General features: G+C 45.4%; 1 protein-coding gene across 1 annotated transcript; it reads right to left on the bottom strand.

Moving 5' to 3' along the window:
* Positions 1-301: 301 nt before the first annotated feature.
* Positions 302-6696, bottom strand: klf6a (Kruppel-like factor 6a). The gene is made up of 4 exons (XM_054766212.1): positions 6373-6696; positions 4618-5200; positions 3843-3966; positions 302-2365 (listed from the first exon to the last, which is right to left on the bottom strand). The coding sequence occupies exons 1-4, from the start codon at positions 6472-6474 to the stop codon at positions 2314-2316; spliced, it is 861 nt and encodes a 286-aa protein (XP_054622187.1). The 5' UTR covers positions 6475-6696; the 3' UTR covers positions 302-2313.
* Between the last annotated feature and the right edge of the window lie 8021 nt (positions 6697-14717).

Here is a 14717-nt window from a genome sequence, read left to right as displayed (position 1 = left end):
CTTTTAAAATGGAATAAAATAAATCAAATAGATTCGTGGTAATTGTTACACCTACTCTATGATTTGATATATTAAATTGTGTAGGAATACACAACCTTAAAGAAATGTTAGTCAACACTCAATCCTCATCCTACTATAAACATCCTACATATAAACATCATCCTACTATAACATTTAGCGCACACAGAACACACGTTTTTCTGTGTGTGTGTGTGTGTGTGTGTTGCTGCAGGGCCACCGAGCGCTCGCAATAACAAAGCCAACTAAGGAGAAGCACCAAATGAGACGTAGGAAGCCAAGGTCAGATAACAAGGTCTTATTATTCCAATAAAAAATACATTCATACAGAAATATAACAATTTTGCAAAACAATTCCAAATAAAAAATTCATAAAGCATAAAGATAATCTTAAAAAAGTGTTTTTTTCTTTTTATTTTCATACAAAGATTTTGTTGAGCACAAAGCTGTGTGTGTGTGTGTGTGTGTGTGTGTGTGTGTGCGTGCGTGCGTGCGTGCGTGTGTGTGCGTGACAGGAGTTGGGAAAGTGGGAAAGTAGCATGAGAGATGACGGAGAGTGGTAAAGATGAGCAAGCATCTTTTTCAAGGCTCAATTACGATGAAGATTTTCATGGGCTGCCAGCCAATCAAAGTTTCAGGTGTGATCTGAAATCCATACGCTGGAACATGTGATTCCTCACGGCAAGGTGGCGGGGATCATTTCATGCTGCGTGAACTCGGGCCCTAGCGCATCACCCCCAAGCGGTTAGCCTTGATCTCAACATTCGTCTTGTACGCCCCCCTCCCCTCCTGTTTGTGTTTTTAGTTTTCATAACGCTGCTTTGCTAGAACAGGTCAATATGGAAGCTCCACAGTCAGCAGTCCATGCCAGCAAAGCCTTCAGCCATTCATTACTGCCAGCTACGTGTCCAACTGCACACCTTCATTACAAGAAATCTTTACGCTTTCTTCTGTCCCACTTGCAGGCATGAAGGGACGGGGGTGGGGGTGGTAAAGAGGAGCATTTTGTACCTTTTTGAAGCCGTTTGATGGACATGAGTACATACTACACAGTAGTTAACGTCTTTAATAAGAAGAAAGTAATAAGTGCTCTACACATACAGCATTAGATTTCTGTACACAAGTCAACTCAACAAAACGCCACATTTAAGACGCACAGCAAAATGGCTGCCACCAAACACAAACACAAAGACAAGACATTTGTAATTGAGCCTTGATCCAGCTTGTCAAATCGCCCGTACAACCAATAGCATCCCCCAGGGGGGCAGACCACCACTGCCGCGGGGCAGTCACTTGCATAAGGCACCATTCAGGTCAACAGTGCATTATTAGAAAGTACAAAAGAATTCCAAAAAGTGGCACCCCACCCAAGGCAGAAGATGAATGAGACCAGCAAGCGGTGGTGGGATGGAGGAGAATGAGGAGGATTTGCTTCAAATAAAAAAAGGACTCATCCAGGCTTTATGTACAATATCGTAACATTTCTTACCATTTTAGCTGCACTTTTGTCGAAAGTGTTTGCAGTCCTGATTAGAGCGGAAAGAGGAAAAGAAGAAACCCCAGAAGCATGCAACATGATCGTGGCGTTACATCGTGTTAGCGCTCCAAGCACACAGCTTACACACGTGGACTACAAACTCTCTGGCTCGTAAAAAAATAAGAAATCAGGCTACATGACACATTGCACATTTAGTAGCTGCACCAAAAATAAAAAACAAACTCTCCTCACGCGGTGACCATGGGGGTGAGCGGAGGGTGACGCCATTTTCTCAGGTCCAACCCGAGGCCTCAGACGCTTGGGATGACCCCGCCACCCCCAAGTCTCGGTGCCAGACAGACCACCACTGGGGGAACACGAGGAATGGACCAAACATCCTCTCCCGCAAGGGGCGGGGCCACCGCTGTCGGACATTCACAGTGCATTCATGCTCACCTCAGACCGTTTTTGCAAAGTACCAGTGTATCAGCTGACCCCCCCCCCCATCATGCACCATACAAACAAAACCACTCATTCGCTTCCTTGTGGATTTTTTTTTCTTTTCTGTCCTTCTCATGTTGATGATTTTGTCGTCTTGTTGCAACCTTCAGGGTCCCGGAGGCACTGGGTTTCAGTATGGTGCAAAACAGCATGCTTTGGCTGAAACACGCTCCCACATCTCTGCTCTCTGGGACAAGTTCAACCATGAGCCCAAGGTCGGGAGCAGCGGGTTTTCCCCATGGGGAAAAAAAAAAAAACAACCAAAAAAAAAACCTTTGCCCTCCGTTGCGTTGCTTGGTGTCGGTCCTCCCCCCGCTTCAGATGTGCCTCTTCATGTGAAGAGCCAGATGGTCAGACCTGGAGAAACATCTGGGGAGGGGCAAGACAAACATTAGCGGGGAGTTTTTCATGGAGGCCACTTTTGCAATAAAGCATGAGTGATTATTCTTTCACTGAATTATTGATTCAAACATCCGCAAGGACCTAAAAACTCACATTGCTTGTCTTCTTACGTCAGCTAACATTCACTACATGTCAGGGGTTTCCAAAGTGAGGCCCAGGGGCCAATTTTATTTCAACAACGTGCCCAAAAAAGCAGCTAAATTGGGGAAAATACAGCAAAAGGCACAATGCTGGCACATGTTGCTACAATAACATTTCTTTAATCATTTATAATATTTGGTAGCCTTTTTACTAAATTGAAAAATATCAAAATGTGAAAGGCCCCCCACACCCATCAACACTCCCATATTGGCCAGGAGGGTGGCACGTTTGCCCCTTCTTGTTTGAATATACTGTTGAACAATAAAGGGAAGACTTTACAAAGTTGAATGTGTGGACAACAAAATCACACAAAAATGAGCAATGGAAATCAAATTCATTCATTCAGAATGAATTCCTTTATTGGGGGTGTCTTGTCAATGCGTGTGAAACTGATGGCCAATCTGTGTTGCTTCCTAAGGGGAATGTTGCATTGCACACACGTGACTGACTTGCATTACATTGTGTGGTTGAAGTGTTTTTTGAGCAGTGTAGTTTCCACCAGTTTAACTTTCATGAGGGGAAAAAAATCCTCTCTGGTTCTGCAGGCGCAGCATAGCTTCCGGTCCGCTTGGGTAAGACGGGCATGACACTTGGTGGAGCTGCCAGGGCACTGAATGGATGCCAACCGGACTCTTCGGGTTGTCTTACAGCCGTTTGGCCTATCATCCAAGCAGGCTCAATGACTAGGTAGGACAGCTCCAGTCAGACTAGAGCTGTGATCAATGAGAGTGACTTAGATGAATATTCGCATGGTACAGTCAGGCCTTCAAAATAAAAATCACGGCAGTTGCACCACAGTATTGGAGAAGGTCAGTCTTGGTGCTGGTGGAAATTCTTGTGAAAGAGCAAAATTTCCTGCATTTTTCTGGAACATTTGCCATACTTTAGAATGCAAATGTTGCCAGGTGACGCATGTTGTTGTCTTTGGCCACAGCAAGTCACGTTTCTCCAACGTGCGTGATTTTATTTTTTCTTTTTTACACCTGATGCATGGAACATGTGCGGTGTGTTGGCGTCATCATGGACACTATCGCTGCACGAGTACAGCTTTTGTCCAATTTGCCACTGGTGGTGGTGTTGTTTTTCATGTTGTTGGGCTAAAACGCTGCAGAACTGATATGGCAGCCTGTTGCTGTCGTAGCTTCCCTTGTAAAAAGAACAGCACCTCAATCACCCTCTTAAAGTGTCCAACAAATTGGCGCTGGTTGATATTTGCGACGTGCCTCGGTGCTTAAAAGCATGGCTATTTGAAGGCTCCAATGAAATGGTGTGAAAGTACGATGATGCTGCTAGAAAAGCTTACCTGTCACAGTGGCTGCATTTGAATGGCTTTGCCCCGGTGTGCTTCCTGAAGTGTCTGGTCAACTCGTCGCTCCGTGCAAAACGCCACTCGCAGCCCTCCCATGAACACCTGTACGGTTTCTCACCTGCAAATGCCACAAGCAGGTATTTGAGTGACATCGGGATGTTCTTTCTCAAGGTTGTTTTGGTGTGTTTAGTGCCGGCATAACATAACATTCCAAATCAATCAGCCCTCCGAGGCACTCGCATTCCACTCGACCTGTTGGGTGACTCACAAGTTTCTTTTATTTTTCTGAATGCAACGTGCCTGGAATGCTGCCGCTGATGGAGGACGGGATATGCGAAACCAGGGAGAACCCACCCGTGCAATTTCACGCCTGTAATCTAAAAATCCCAAAAACTGAGCATTGAAAGCCACGCAAAGGTAGCAGAACCCCACAGTAACACGGCACCCCGCCCGAGCCCCTTCAGCCTTTCCCATGCCGAAACTCAATCTGTTTAGAAGTCCTTTTATCTCCCATGTGCAGCCCCTCCCCCTTTACTCTCTCACTAGTCCAGTCAGTCACATTCCACACCGATGAGGTCACCATTTCGTTATCCAGCCAAGCACAGCTAATGCGGCTGTGCACCAGCTGAGGGCATCGTGCACTGTGGCCCTTTTAATGACATTGAGCATCGGCCGTTTGCGGGCGGATGTCTGAGTTAGCAGCTCATGTAATCAATAAAGACGCACACAAAGAAATCTATTCATTCAACAAGACACTTTAGCAGCTCACCTGTATGAGTGCGCTGGTGTGCTTTTAGGTGGGAGCTCTTCGTGTAAACCTTGCGACAGCCGTTGAACTGACACCTGTGTATCCTCCTCCTGCCGTCTGGAGAAACGTCCCCGCAAGTGATTCCCGTCTTTTCCAAACTCTTTGCCACGCCGCCGCCGCTCCTGATTTTGGCTGGCAAGTGCAAGTCGCCGTGCGTGCCCACCCAGCCGCTCACCACCCCGCCGGACTCGGAGTTGGCCTCCGGCGAGGACGGCGGCGTGCTGATGACGGACGGGCTAAATGGTCCAGAGCCTACCAAGGCCGAGCCGAGAGGGTTGGAGGTAAAGCTGTGCGTGGGCGAGAGCTCCTCAGAACTGTCTGACGCTTCGCTGCTGGCATCCGAATTCACACTGTTGGTGTCAAAAATCGGGCTGTCGTGATTGTCCTCCTCGTGGGGCACCGGGGGCAACTTGGGGTCAGCTTTGGCCTTATCCCCGCAGGCCAAGATCAACTTGCTCCAGAGGTCCTCCTGGCCGTCAAACTTGAGATCAGAAGTGGAGACGTAAGGCTCGCTCTGTAGATAGCGCTCCAACTCCAAGCATGTCTAAAGCAATGACAGCCAGAAAACAGGAATTAGAACACAACCCCTGCACAGTGGAGGACCACTGCGGGGTTGGGGGGATCCTTTTAAATGATGCATGTGCTCACAAGCCCAAACACGCTGTGTGGTGTAATACATGCCTGCAGCAGGAAGTGATCACAGGGAAACTGTAGCAGCAGATTATACACTCACTGACCACCACATGAGGCATGCATGTGGCTTAATAACACTAGAAACACCTTTTGAGTGTACAAACATACCTAATTGAAATATGCACAGAACCCCCCTGCAGCTCTCATATTGATTAGCATTCAGTTGTGCAGAGTGCGATGCTTTAGCTCCACTCTGGCTTGGCTCCATTTGCAACTGGCACCAGAACCAGCGTGGTCCTCCTAGAGCGTGTTTACTCCAGATTGTGACATTGGCATTCACGCAGGCCAGTGACTCACTCAACACATTTAGATACCTTTTAAGGAAGCCGCTCAACTTCCTCCCCTCCTATTCAGCTGCTTTTCCTCACATGCAATCACATCCTTCCTCAATGTGTCAAAAGCTCCCCCCCCCCCACCTTCACCACCAACTCTGTGAAAGCTACACTACACATGCTGCAATTGACTCCAGGCCCCATTAAAGTTGAAAGGCAGGGCCATTCATTAGATGCTGCTCAGAGACAGCCACGTTGACAAGGTTCCTGCAGAAGAAATATCTCCTCCAGGCATCTGTCTGTCTGCTCTGGATAGAAATGCGTCCCACATGCCATTGGGGATTGGAATGTTGTATGGGCTCATGTTGTACATTCAAATACTGTATATGTGCTGTTATGGTTGTTCTGGTGTACAACTGCAGCGCAACTGCGTTTGTGAGAGGCTCATAAGCACCTCTCTGTATGATGCAGTGCGCACCACACTAAAATGGCAACGATGAACATTTATAGCACGCTTACACTACAGTACAGTACAGGCAGATTGTTTTACGTCAAAGTCAGCCAAAGCACCGTGTAATGTACCACACGACGTGCAGAACCAGTATGAGATTCTGAATGGAGTCCAGTGTTTTGGACTTGCAGCTGTCAGACTTGACACAGTGATCCACTTCGCTCCCAACTCACGCCGAAGCGCGCACATGTGATGCGAGTACATGATCATGGACATTTAGTGAGAGAAGTGGATAGTCACCTGCTGCCAGTACTCCTCCAGTGACGGCAAGGCGGAAAAATAGCCCGTGTCGTGAACTATTTGAAGTTCTTGAAAGATGCTGCACATGGGTAGAACATCCATTTTCCCGAGCTTGTGGATTTGAGCTGCACGTAAAAATGTTCTGAAGGAAGAAAAACAAGCCAAAGAGAAACGGAGCGAAGAGTGTCCTGCTGTAGCGAAGCTTGTTTTCAAGCAAGCCTCCTTCCGTCCCCCTCCTTCTTCTTGTCTCTGCTTTGGCGTTCAAGGTATTTGCAAACACCGCACCGGACTCGATGGGGCAACGACTGGGCTCCGCAAACTTCCCTATTCAAACCTCCAAGCCCGCCCCCCTCCTTCCTCACGGCGGGATGACGCTAGCTCAATTTCTGCCAATCAGCGACGAGTCGTCTCCTGCATACCAAATGATATCACAGCTGACCAATGGCGGCGACGCCCTGCATTCACGGGGCTCTTTCACCACTCTGATTGGTGCGTTTGACTCCCAAAGTTTCGTCGTTGATTGGCTGGTTATTTTTAGACACGTATATAAGTGCAGAACGCGGCTGGCCACTCGCTTCAGTCTGGTGTGTTGCGAGCAGCATGTTTGACCACAGACAGCGCATTTGAGCCGAAACTACCTCGTCTAAAAACATCTCTCTTTCTGGGCTCTTCAAGTAACAATTGTGACACCATGAGATCACCAAGCTGTGTGTGTGTGTGTGTGTGTGTGTGTGTGTGTGTGTGGTGGGGAGGCCTTCATCTTGTGATGATACTAAACTTTCAACTATTCATGTCTTGGGACACTGGCTGCTGGAAGGAAGCCACCTCTGATGTTATTATATAAACACATTGTTACATACAATTAAAAACTATAGTTTAGTACAGGCACAGGCAAACTTTTGCACTCAGGGGTTCTAAAATATAGCTGGGGGGGCAGGCCAGAATGCAGGGGTCCTCAACTATCCATGTTGGAAATAGGTTTGTTTATTTTATTTGAATAAAAAACATGTATTTTACTGTGATGCATCACATTGGCATTGAAGATGTTACCCTTCCCGTCAGATGTGGTAAAAACGCACTAAGCCTATCACCACACATCAAACCACGGCATGGACAAAATCATGAAAGCCCTTCCACACATGCTAGTATTTAGTATGTCTACGTATTTTATCAACAGCAGTGTGTATAGTTACAATCTTAGTAGGAATACCTCAAGGAAGTCATGCTTAATTGCTGCTCGTTTGTCATTAGACAGCTGATTTCTATTATTTGTGGGCTATTGGCCAAGGAAGAATTGCTTAGAGTTGTGTTGTAAAGAATATTTTGTATTTTTGTCTTTTATTTATCTGCTTTGTTAACAGCATTTTGCGCCATTCCCTATAATTTCTCAGTCAACAATGCCGTGTGTGTGTGTGTGTGTGTGTGTGTGTGTGTGTCACGTCATTGTACAATTTTTGGTCCTGATCAAGTCGTCAACAGACCACTTGAGATTGACAGCTACCTCTGAAAGATCTGTTTGTTTTGGGAGTGTGTGTTTGTAAGAAGTGAATAACGAGTATTCTTATAGCTGCTTTAAAGCTCAATGTAAGAGTTGGAAAGTAGGATTGAGGACATTGACTAAAAGTCAGCATGTGTCAGCATTTAAAAAATAAAATAAAATTCCGTCCCTCATAAATCCTCAAGATTATTTTTGGTTGAGGATGAGCCTAGAAAATCTCCTAACCTTGCAATTTTGGTTAGGAGTGTTGCTTCCCCCCTCTGTGCCTGGAAGTAACCCAAGAGTAGTTTTTCCACTCTTAGACTGCTTGACACTGAATTTATTTTCAAACCTACTTATCACAAGTTGTATCGTCTCGTGAGTGATGCTTCCGCTTGTAACATTCCACGACATGTTTGCCAGCCCAAGCATTCTCTTATCTCCTCTGCCGCGTACCACCGAGGCCTCGCTTCCTGCAGATATTGCATAAGTCTAGAGTGTAAAGTTGGACCACAACCTGGTGCGCCATCTCCCGATGAGATAAACAACATTTCCCACACAAGAGCCACATTGTCTTCCAAGTGGCACTGTTTTGCGACACTGGCTAAGTAGACAACTGAGCATCCTTTGTGCTGCTCTCAGCTGGGAGGCCGTATTTGTCACCCACAGCATCTGATTTAGTCATATGGCGGTGGGATGTCTTGTTCAGCCTGGAGCTGGACTCTGCTAAAGAATTCCACTTTGCTTTTATGTTTCAAAAGAGCCTATTCATTATGTCCTTGTAGAACTCAATGGACAGTCTGATGTGAAAAGTGTCCATTTAGAGGAGCTGCTGAACTCCTTTTGTCAGCACATGAAATGTAGCAGAACGCATGACTACTCATTGCACAATAATGTCCGGTCCTTAATCATGCATTTCCCAAGTTGCCAAGGCGTCCACTGTACGTGTTTGATGAATAACATACACACGTTCAGGTCCCACTGGAGCATTAGTGGACTGCTCTACAGTAATCACTTCCTTCACAAGGCTTCTTAGATGAAGCATTTCGAGAATGCACGGGGTCCTTGCATGGCCCTTTTATCTGGGAAGGCCAGGTCTGCAGCTTTATCATCGTTATGTAATTCCAGACCCACAAGTAGCCGCAAGGAAAGAGCAATTACAGGATGACCCATTTAATGCATCACTGTCAGTCCAATCAGTGAGTTGTTCCGTGGAGAGGTTTTTTTTGGGTACAATTCAGCGACATTAGACCTTGCTGCTCCCTGAAAGTGCATGGCTTAAAAGTCAATGGCTGTCTTACTGCATGTTTTCTGAAACACGCAAGTGCAACTATTTGTCATTTAACACATTAATCTTGTACTATTAGGCCGATTGGAGCGCAACAAATGATATGAAGCATATAAACATAGGCGACGTACATCTCCAGAAGAAAAAAATCACTTGCGAGCATCCGTGTTCCATTTAATGACACTTTTAGTTTCAATGATCAGGTCGCTGCCTTTTAACAACTGTATCCATAAAAGATCATGAGCACAGGTCATGTGTGCGTATAGTCACTCACGATGAGGAAACATCGCTGGCCAATGAAAAACGTATTCATTTTTGTTGTTTTTAAAAGGAGTCTTCTTTTCCAAGAAATCACATTTTTGATGAAATGGGGGGAGAAAAGTACATTTGGAGATCTATAGACTGAGGAAAGTAAGTATTTGATCCCCTGCTGATATGGTAAGTTTAACCCCTTAAAGAGACAGTCCAGCATTTTATTATGGTAGCTTGATTGGAAGAGAGACAGAATGCAAGAACTTACTAATAGTTAGAAACTAATTTGTATTTCACTGAGTAAAATATTGATCATCCCCTACCAACCAGGAAGCTTTCTGACAGCCCCCCCAAGACTGGTTTTGTGTCCTGAAAGCACACAAATGGGTCTTGTATTGTCCTTTAGTCCTGTCAGTACTCCAAATCTCAACACCTGTCTCACAAACACTCGCTTCCACGCCAACCTCTCCACCACCATGGACAAGACCAAAGAGCCGACTTCAGGGACAAGATCGTAGACGTGCGCAAGACTGGAATGCACTGGAAGAGCAGGAAGAAGCTCGGTGAGAGAGAGCACTATTGATCAATGTAAGAAATCCAAGATAACATGCAAGAAGTAGTCATCACAGAAGTGTGTATACTGTAGTACTGTAATACTGGTCCACGGTTGACATTCTGAAGTATTTAGTGAGCGGCCTACAAAGGGTTAAAACACAAGATTGGGTTGAAAATGAGCTGACATGTTCATTTAGCATATTTGTTTATGAGTGTCTCAGAAAGGCTGCAGCCACCAATTGATTGCCCTACGATGTTTATGCAGGCATGACAGATTGTGAAATAAAGCTTTGCTCGTTATTTCCTGGCTTAACTATCAGAAGGCCAGTCAGTAATGAGCTGCATCGCTACTGATAGAGATGCATTGCCCGCTGTCCAGGCTTGAATAAAATAAAAATAATTGATTGGAAATCAATGCATATATATCATTCACTCTTTTGTTAAAAGTAGAAATGGATGGCGAGCGAGACAGGATGGGGGAAGAAAAAGAGGTTCTGGAAAATCGATATTCATTCAAATCATAAATCAGAATTGAGTCAGCGCTTGCAGGGAGAGAAGATAATCATTGGCCTGGTTTTGGATTACCTACTTGGCAAGGCTGAGGCTTGTCCAGCCTGCAAATATGTGCCCCCCCGAAACCCCCCCCCCCACACACACGCGCACACACACACACACACACACGAAGATGAACAATGAGATCCTCTCATTGAAATGCAGTAATGCTTTAATGCAACGTTGGTCTCACGTCTGGCTGTCAGGCTCGTCTGGGGACAGATCAACATGTGTACACTCCGGGCTGCTTGGTGTCACTCCCATCAGTCAGCGACCTGGCTCTTGACCTTGAAGATGAAGAGTGGTCCCCTCCCCACGAGTGTGTGTTTAGCTGTTAAACGAACATGCATCGGATGCGGCAATCAGTCAAGAGGCTCTTGTCGGGTTTGGCGATGGAGCTTCGTGAATTGGTTTGCACGCTGGCGTTCAGAACACACCGATACATCAGTTTGCTGATACATTGAGAGGGAAATCAATAGTCTACCTCCAATATGATAAAGCACTTGGGATTCCTGTTGCACCCAAACATTGAATCTTTATTTTGGAGTGACTAATCAAATGCAAACGTGTTGAAGGGAAACGTGCACCTTGTGTGGATGATGTAGTAGTAGTAGTAGTAGTAGTAGTAGTAGTAGTAGAACAGAAAAGCAAAGTATTTGGTTTGCTTTCATTTGTTTCAAACACGCATGCAAGGTTCACAAGTCAACAAGTCCGAAAAGCAGCAGGAAGTAGCAGAGCATATTTAAATCTGTAAAGGTTAGCTCAAGTTAAGTTTCCACTGGAAAGAAAAGCATTCTTGCCTTCTGCATGTCCTCTTTGATGCTGACTAAACTTTTGCCCTATGAGATGCACAAAATGTTTGTTTTTCTTGAACATTGCCTATGATGGCGGTTCAACCTCAACGTCGTGAGACCTTTAAAGCAGGTACAGTATTTCTAGAAGTTGTTGGTCAAATGAAAATGACAATTTCATGAGCTGTGGTGTTTGAATGTGGCACGTGCAATAGTGTATACATTATGTATTGTGTATTCTAGTAATTGCCCAGGTATATTAAATGCAGGGTGAGTTCAAACCAAATCCATAATTTCTGTTTACTTGACCTGCAAATTGGGTTGAATGAAAACGGAAAGAAGGAAATGATTCCTGATCATTGCTAATTAGCCGTTAGCCATCGCGCTGCTGCAGTCATGTCAGAGTAAATGACATGTGACCATGCAAGTCACCAGCAGCAGTGTCTTACATCTCATTGCCTTTAGCAATGAAACAAATGAACCTCATGTACAGTACATGCACTCTTCCTGGCCCGTGTGCACGTAGAGCAAAGAAAGTGGAGAATTGCAGTGGTGCACAAATATATTCCAATGGCAGATCTGAAAGGTGCTGGAAAATCAGTGGGACAGTTCAATAGTCATTGTTTCACACAGGGTGGTGCATTCAGGGGTCGCATGGTTGTTTTTCCTTCCATTAATGCCAGCAGTGTGAGCTTAGCACATTATATTTGGTGAAGGAATGCTGGCTATTTCATTATTTTCTGCCAACCTCTGTGGGAACCAGTGCTCTCGGGGGTGCTGTTTATTGAGGCCACGGTACAAACAGAGACCCGAGCCACTGATTAGCCAACTGGGATGTACTCATTGTACACATTGTGTGGGAGAAAAAGCGAAGGGGTGGGCCTGGGATTATGGTCAGGTTACCATGACCATGAGTTTAAATTGGTTTTGTCGGATAGACTATCACCTATCACCCAGTTGTGGAGTGCATGCTGATGCATTCTTTGAACATGACTCCTTCCAGCTCATAGTTTCACTGCAATCACGTGACCTTTACTCATAGTTGAGCCACTCATGCCACATGCAGGTGATTGTTGTCTCATCTGGACTGGATTCTGTCTGGAATTCTATTGCGTTATGAAATCACAGACTCGGGTCAATAAGGAAATGGCGGCACCAGGGTTAGTTTTGCTACGTAAATTGAAATGGTGGCGAGTATGGGTGACCTTTAGTGTTTACTGTTGGTGGTGGTGGTCTATGGTGTACCGGCCTGGGGTGTCATGCATTGAAGTGTGCCTGGAATTCCAACTGCTTACGCACAAAAGCCAAAAATGTACGCACAAAAATATTCAGCCTCTTGTAACGGTAACTCACTGTGAATATAAAAAGAACAAAGCAATACGTATTTACTGTAGCAACACTATTGGTTGTGACCTTTATTTTTATTTATTTAGCGACAGGGAAAGCAGTTCACGTAGTTCTAGCAGCACAGTGTGTGCCGGTCGGCTAGCTCACTAGCATTGTCCCATACGCCGCGTGTCGGGGAAAATAATGCCGTCGTAGTCCAGAAGTCTCTTTCTGTGGGTGATGTGGAATCGTAACTTGTCCATTTTATGACCACACATTAGCAAGAAAAAATGCTCTCTAAGAAGGGTTGGCGTAGTGCGGCGTTAGCGTCAGCTTAGCTTGTGTTGCTGTGTGCCTTCCTGGCCTTTGTTTCCATTCCCGCTTGGCAAGCACTTCCACCCGGCAGGCTGGTGTAGAGCACACAGGGACAAGTCCAAAATCAGTGATAAAAATGTTGGTGCTGTGAAATCCAAAAGCTCTTGTCGAGTATAAGATGTCCCACCAGACCCGGTATGAGCAAATCATAGCCACATATCTGGAAGACACCATGGGCTTCATTGTGTGCACACGCCGCCATCTTGCAGAAGTACAGGTCTTGCGCTAAACACACGTCATTTTCAATTCTTTAATGCAAATGAGGCTGAATTTGTATGAAAACGATCTATTTACAAGAAAAACAAAGACATTCTATGTAAAGCAGCATCCGTGTAGCCCCAATGCTCCAATCTTCATCACATGACACTTTCACGTCACACACCTCGCCCAGCAGGCAGCCTTCATTCGCTATTGGGTGAAAATGTTCATTTTATTATTTAGTAGTATTCCTAATGATGTGGACGACTCCCAGCATTGCTTGTTTGTTCTGCCATTTCGGATCCAAATCAAAGTTCTAATCTTGTAAAAAAAAAAAAAAATCCCAAATAAATAAAAATCAGTGTAACGTCGTCACCTCCCTGACGTCTCTATCTCAGCTCGTGCACGAGGAGGAAGGCCTTTGCCCGCGGGCTCTTTGTCTCCACAGCACAGAGAACAATGTGACCCTCCCACTTGCTGATCCAAACTCACATCTACGGCTTATTGCCACAGATCTGGGTCACAGATCAGCTAGCCGTCTCCTTCGCTGTAGTGACGATAGGACTGATGAGAAGTACAAAGGCCATGGAAAAGAGAACAAGTGCTTTTGTTCCCTTAAGTCCACTTACTGAAGTTTGCAAGGCATGATCTGTTTCCAAGTGAAAAAGCACGATGAGTAAGCCTTCGGTCATCACATCCTTCCAGGATCCTTTTAAAGGAAGAATATTGTGAGCTGTAGTTAATCATCATTGTGTTTTTGTCAGGAAAGCTGATCAGCCACTGCTAATGGCGTGTGTGAACTTTGGGAAGCTGCGGCGTATCGGAAACACATCAGCTCTCCCGCACCTTTTGCTAAGGTCGTGACTTTTAAAGGTTGAGTCCAAACACAGGCTTTGTTGACTCAGCGGCTGTCTGTACATTAGGACACACGTAGCGGGCAGCCTAACAGCCTGCTGTTGCCAAAGTAACAAATCCCATCCCCTATGGCCTCACCTCACTCAAGGTTGTTGAACTTTGAACACTTATGTCATTTGTTTGATCTGTGTGTCATTGTCACTTCCTGTCAAAAGCTCCTCCCCTGTGGCCCTCCCACCTTTTTTCCTGCAGTTCACCTGGCCTTTCTTTCAGTCACAAATCCTACACTGAAACCGAGGCCTGTCTCCATAATCGCTAAACGATGAACCAAACAAGAAATAAAACTTGATCCTTTTGCCAGCCTTGATAGATTGACATGTCATCGCCTCTCTCTACCAAACAAGCTGGGTGACAAGAGAGTTCACTCTGTGCATCTCTCCACACTTGGTTATGATTTCTGCCTTAACAGAATCACAGACGGAATTGGCCAATAAGCGGAGTTGGTTAGGGTTAGCCTGGTTTAGCAGAGCATGCTAGTGCAGCTGTGTGTGTTTACACGGTGTTGTCTTTTACCGCTTGCTCATGTAAGCGAGTGTTTTACCACGTATGCTGACACTAATTCAAAATAGAATTGTGATTGTGATTTTTATTTATTTACAATTTTTGAGAGACTGAG

The sequence above is a fragment of the Dunckerocampus dactyliophorus genome, chromosome 21, assembly GCF_027744805.1.
Source record: "Dunckerocampus dactyliophorus isolate RoL2022-P2 chromosome 21, RoL_Ddac_1.1, whole genome shotgun sequence".
NCBI classification, from domain to species: domain Eukaryota; kingdom Metazoa; phylum Chordata; class Actinopteri; order Syngnathiformes; family Syngnathidae; genus Dunckerocampus; species Dunckerocampus dactyliophorus.
Note: the sequence above shows the minus strand (reverse complement) of the source record. Positions and strands in the feature narration are given on the sequence as shown.

Excerpts from the sequence above, each read along its gene's own strand:
- klf6a (XM_054766212.1), bottom strand. The coding sequence starts at position 6,474 with ATGGATGTTCTACCCATGTGCAGCATCTTTCAAGAACTTCAAATAGTT. Across the intron at positions 3,967-4,617 it reads ACACCAGCGCACTCATACAG|GTGAGAAACCGTACAGGTGT; the intron begins GTGAGCTGCTAA and ends TGGCATTTGCAG. Across the intron at positions 2,366-3,842 it reads AAATGCAGCCACTGTGACAG|ATGTTTCTCCAGGTCTGACC; the intron begins GTAAGCTTTTCT and ends GCCCCTCCCCAG.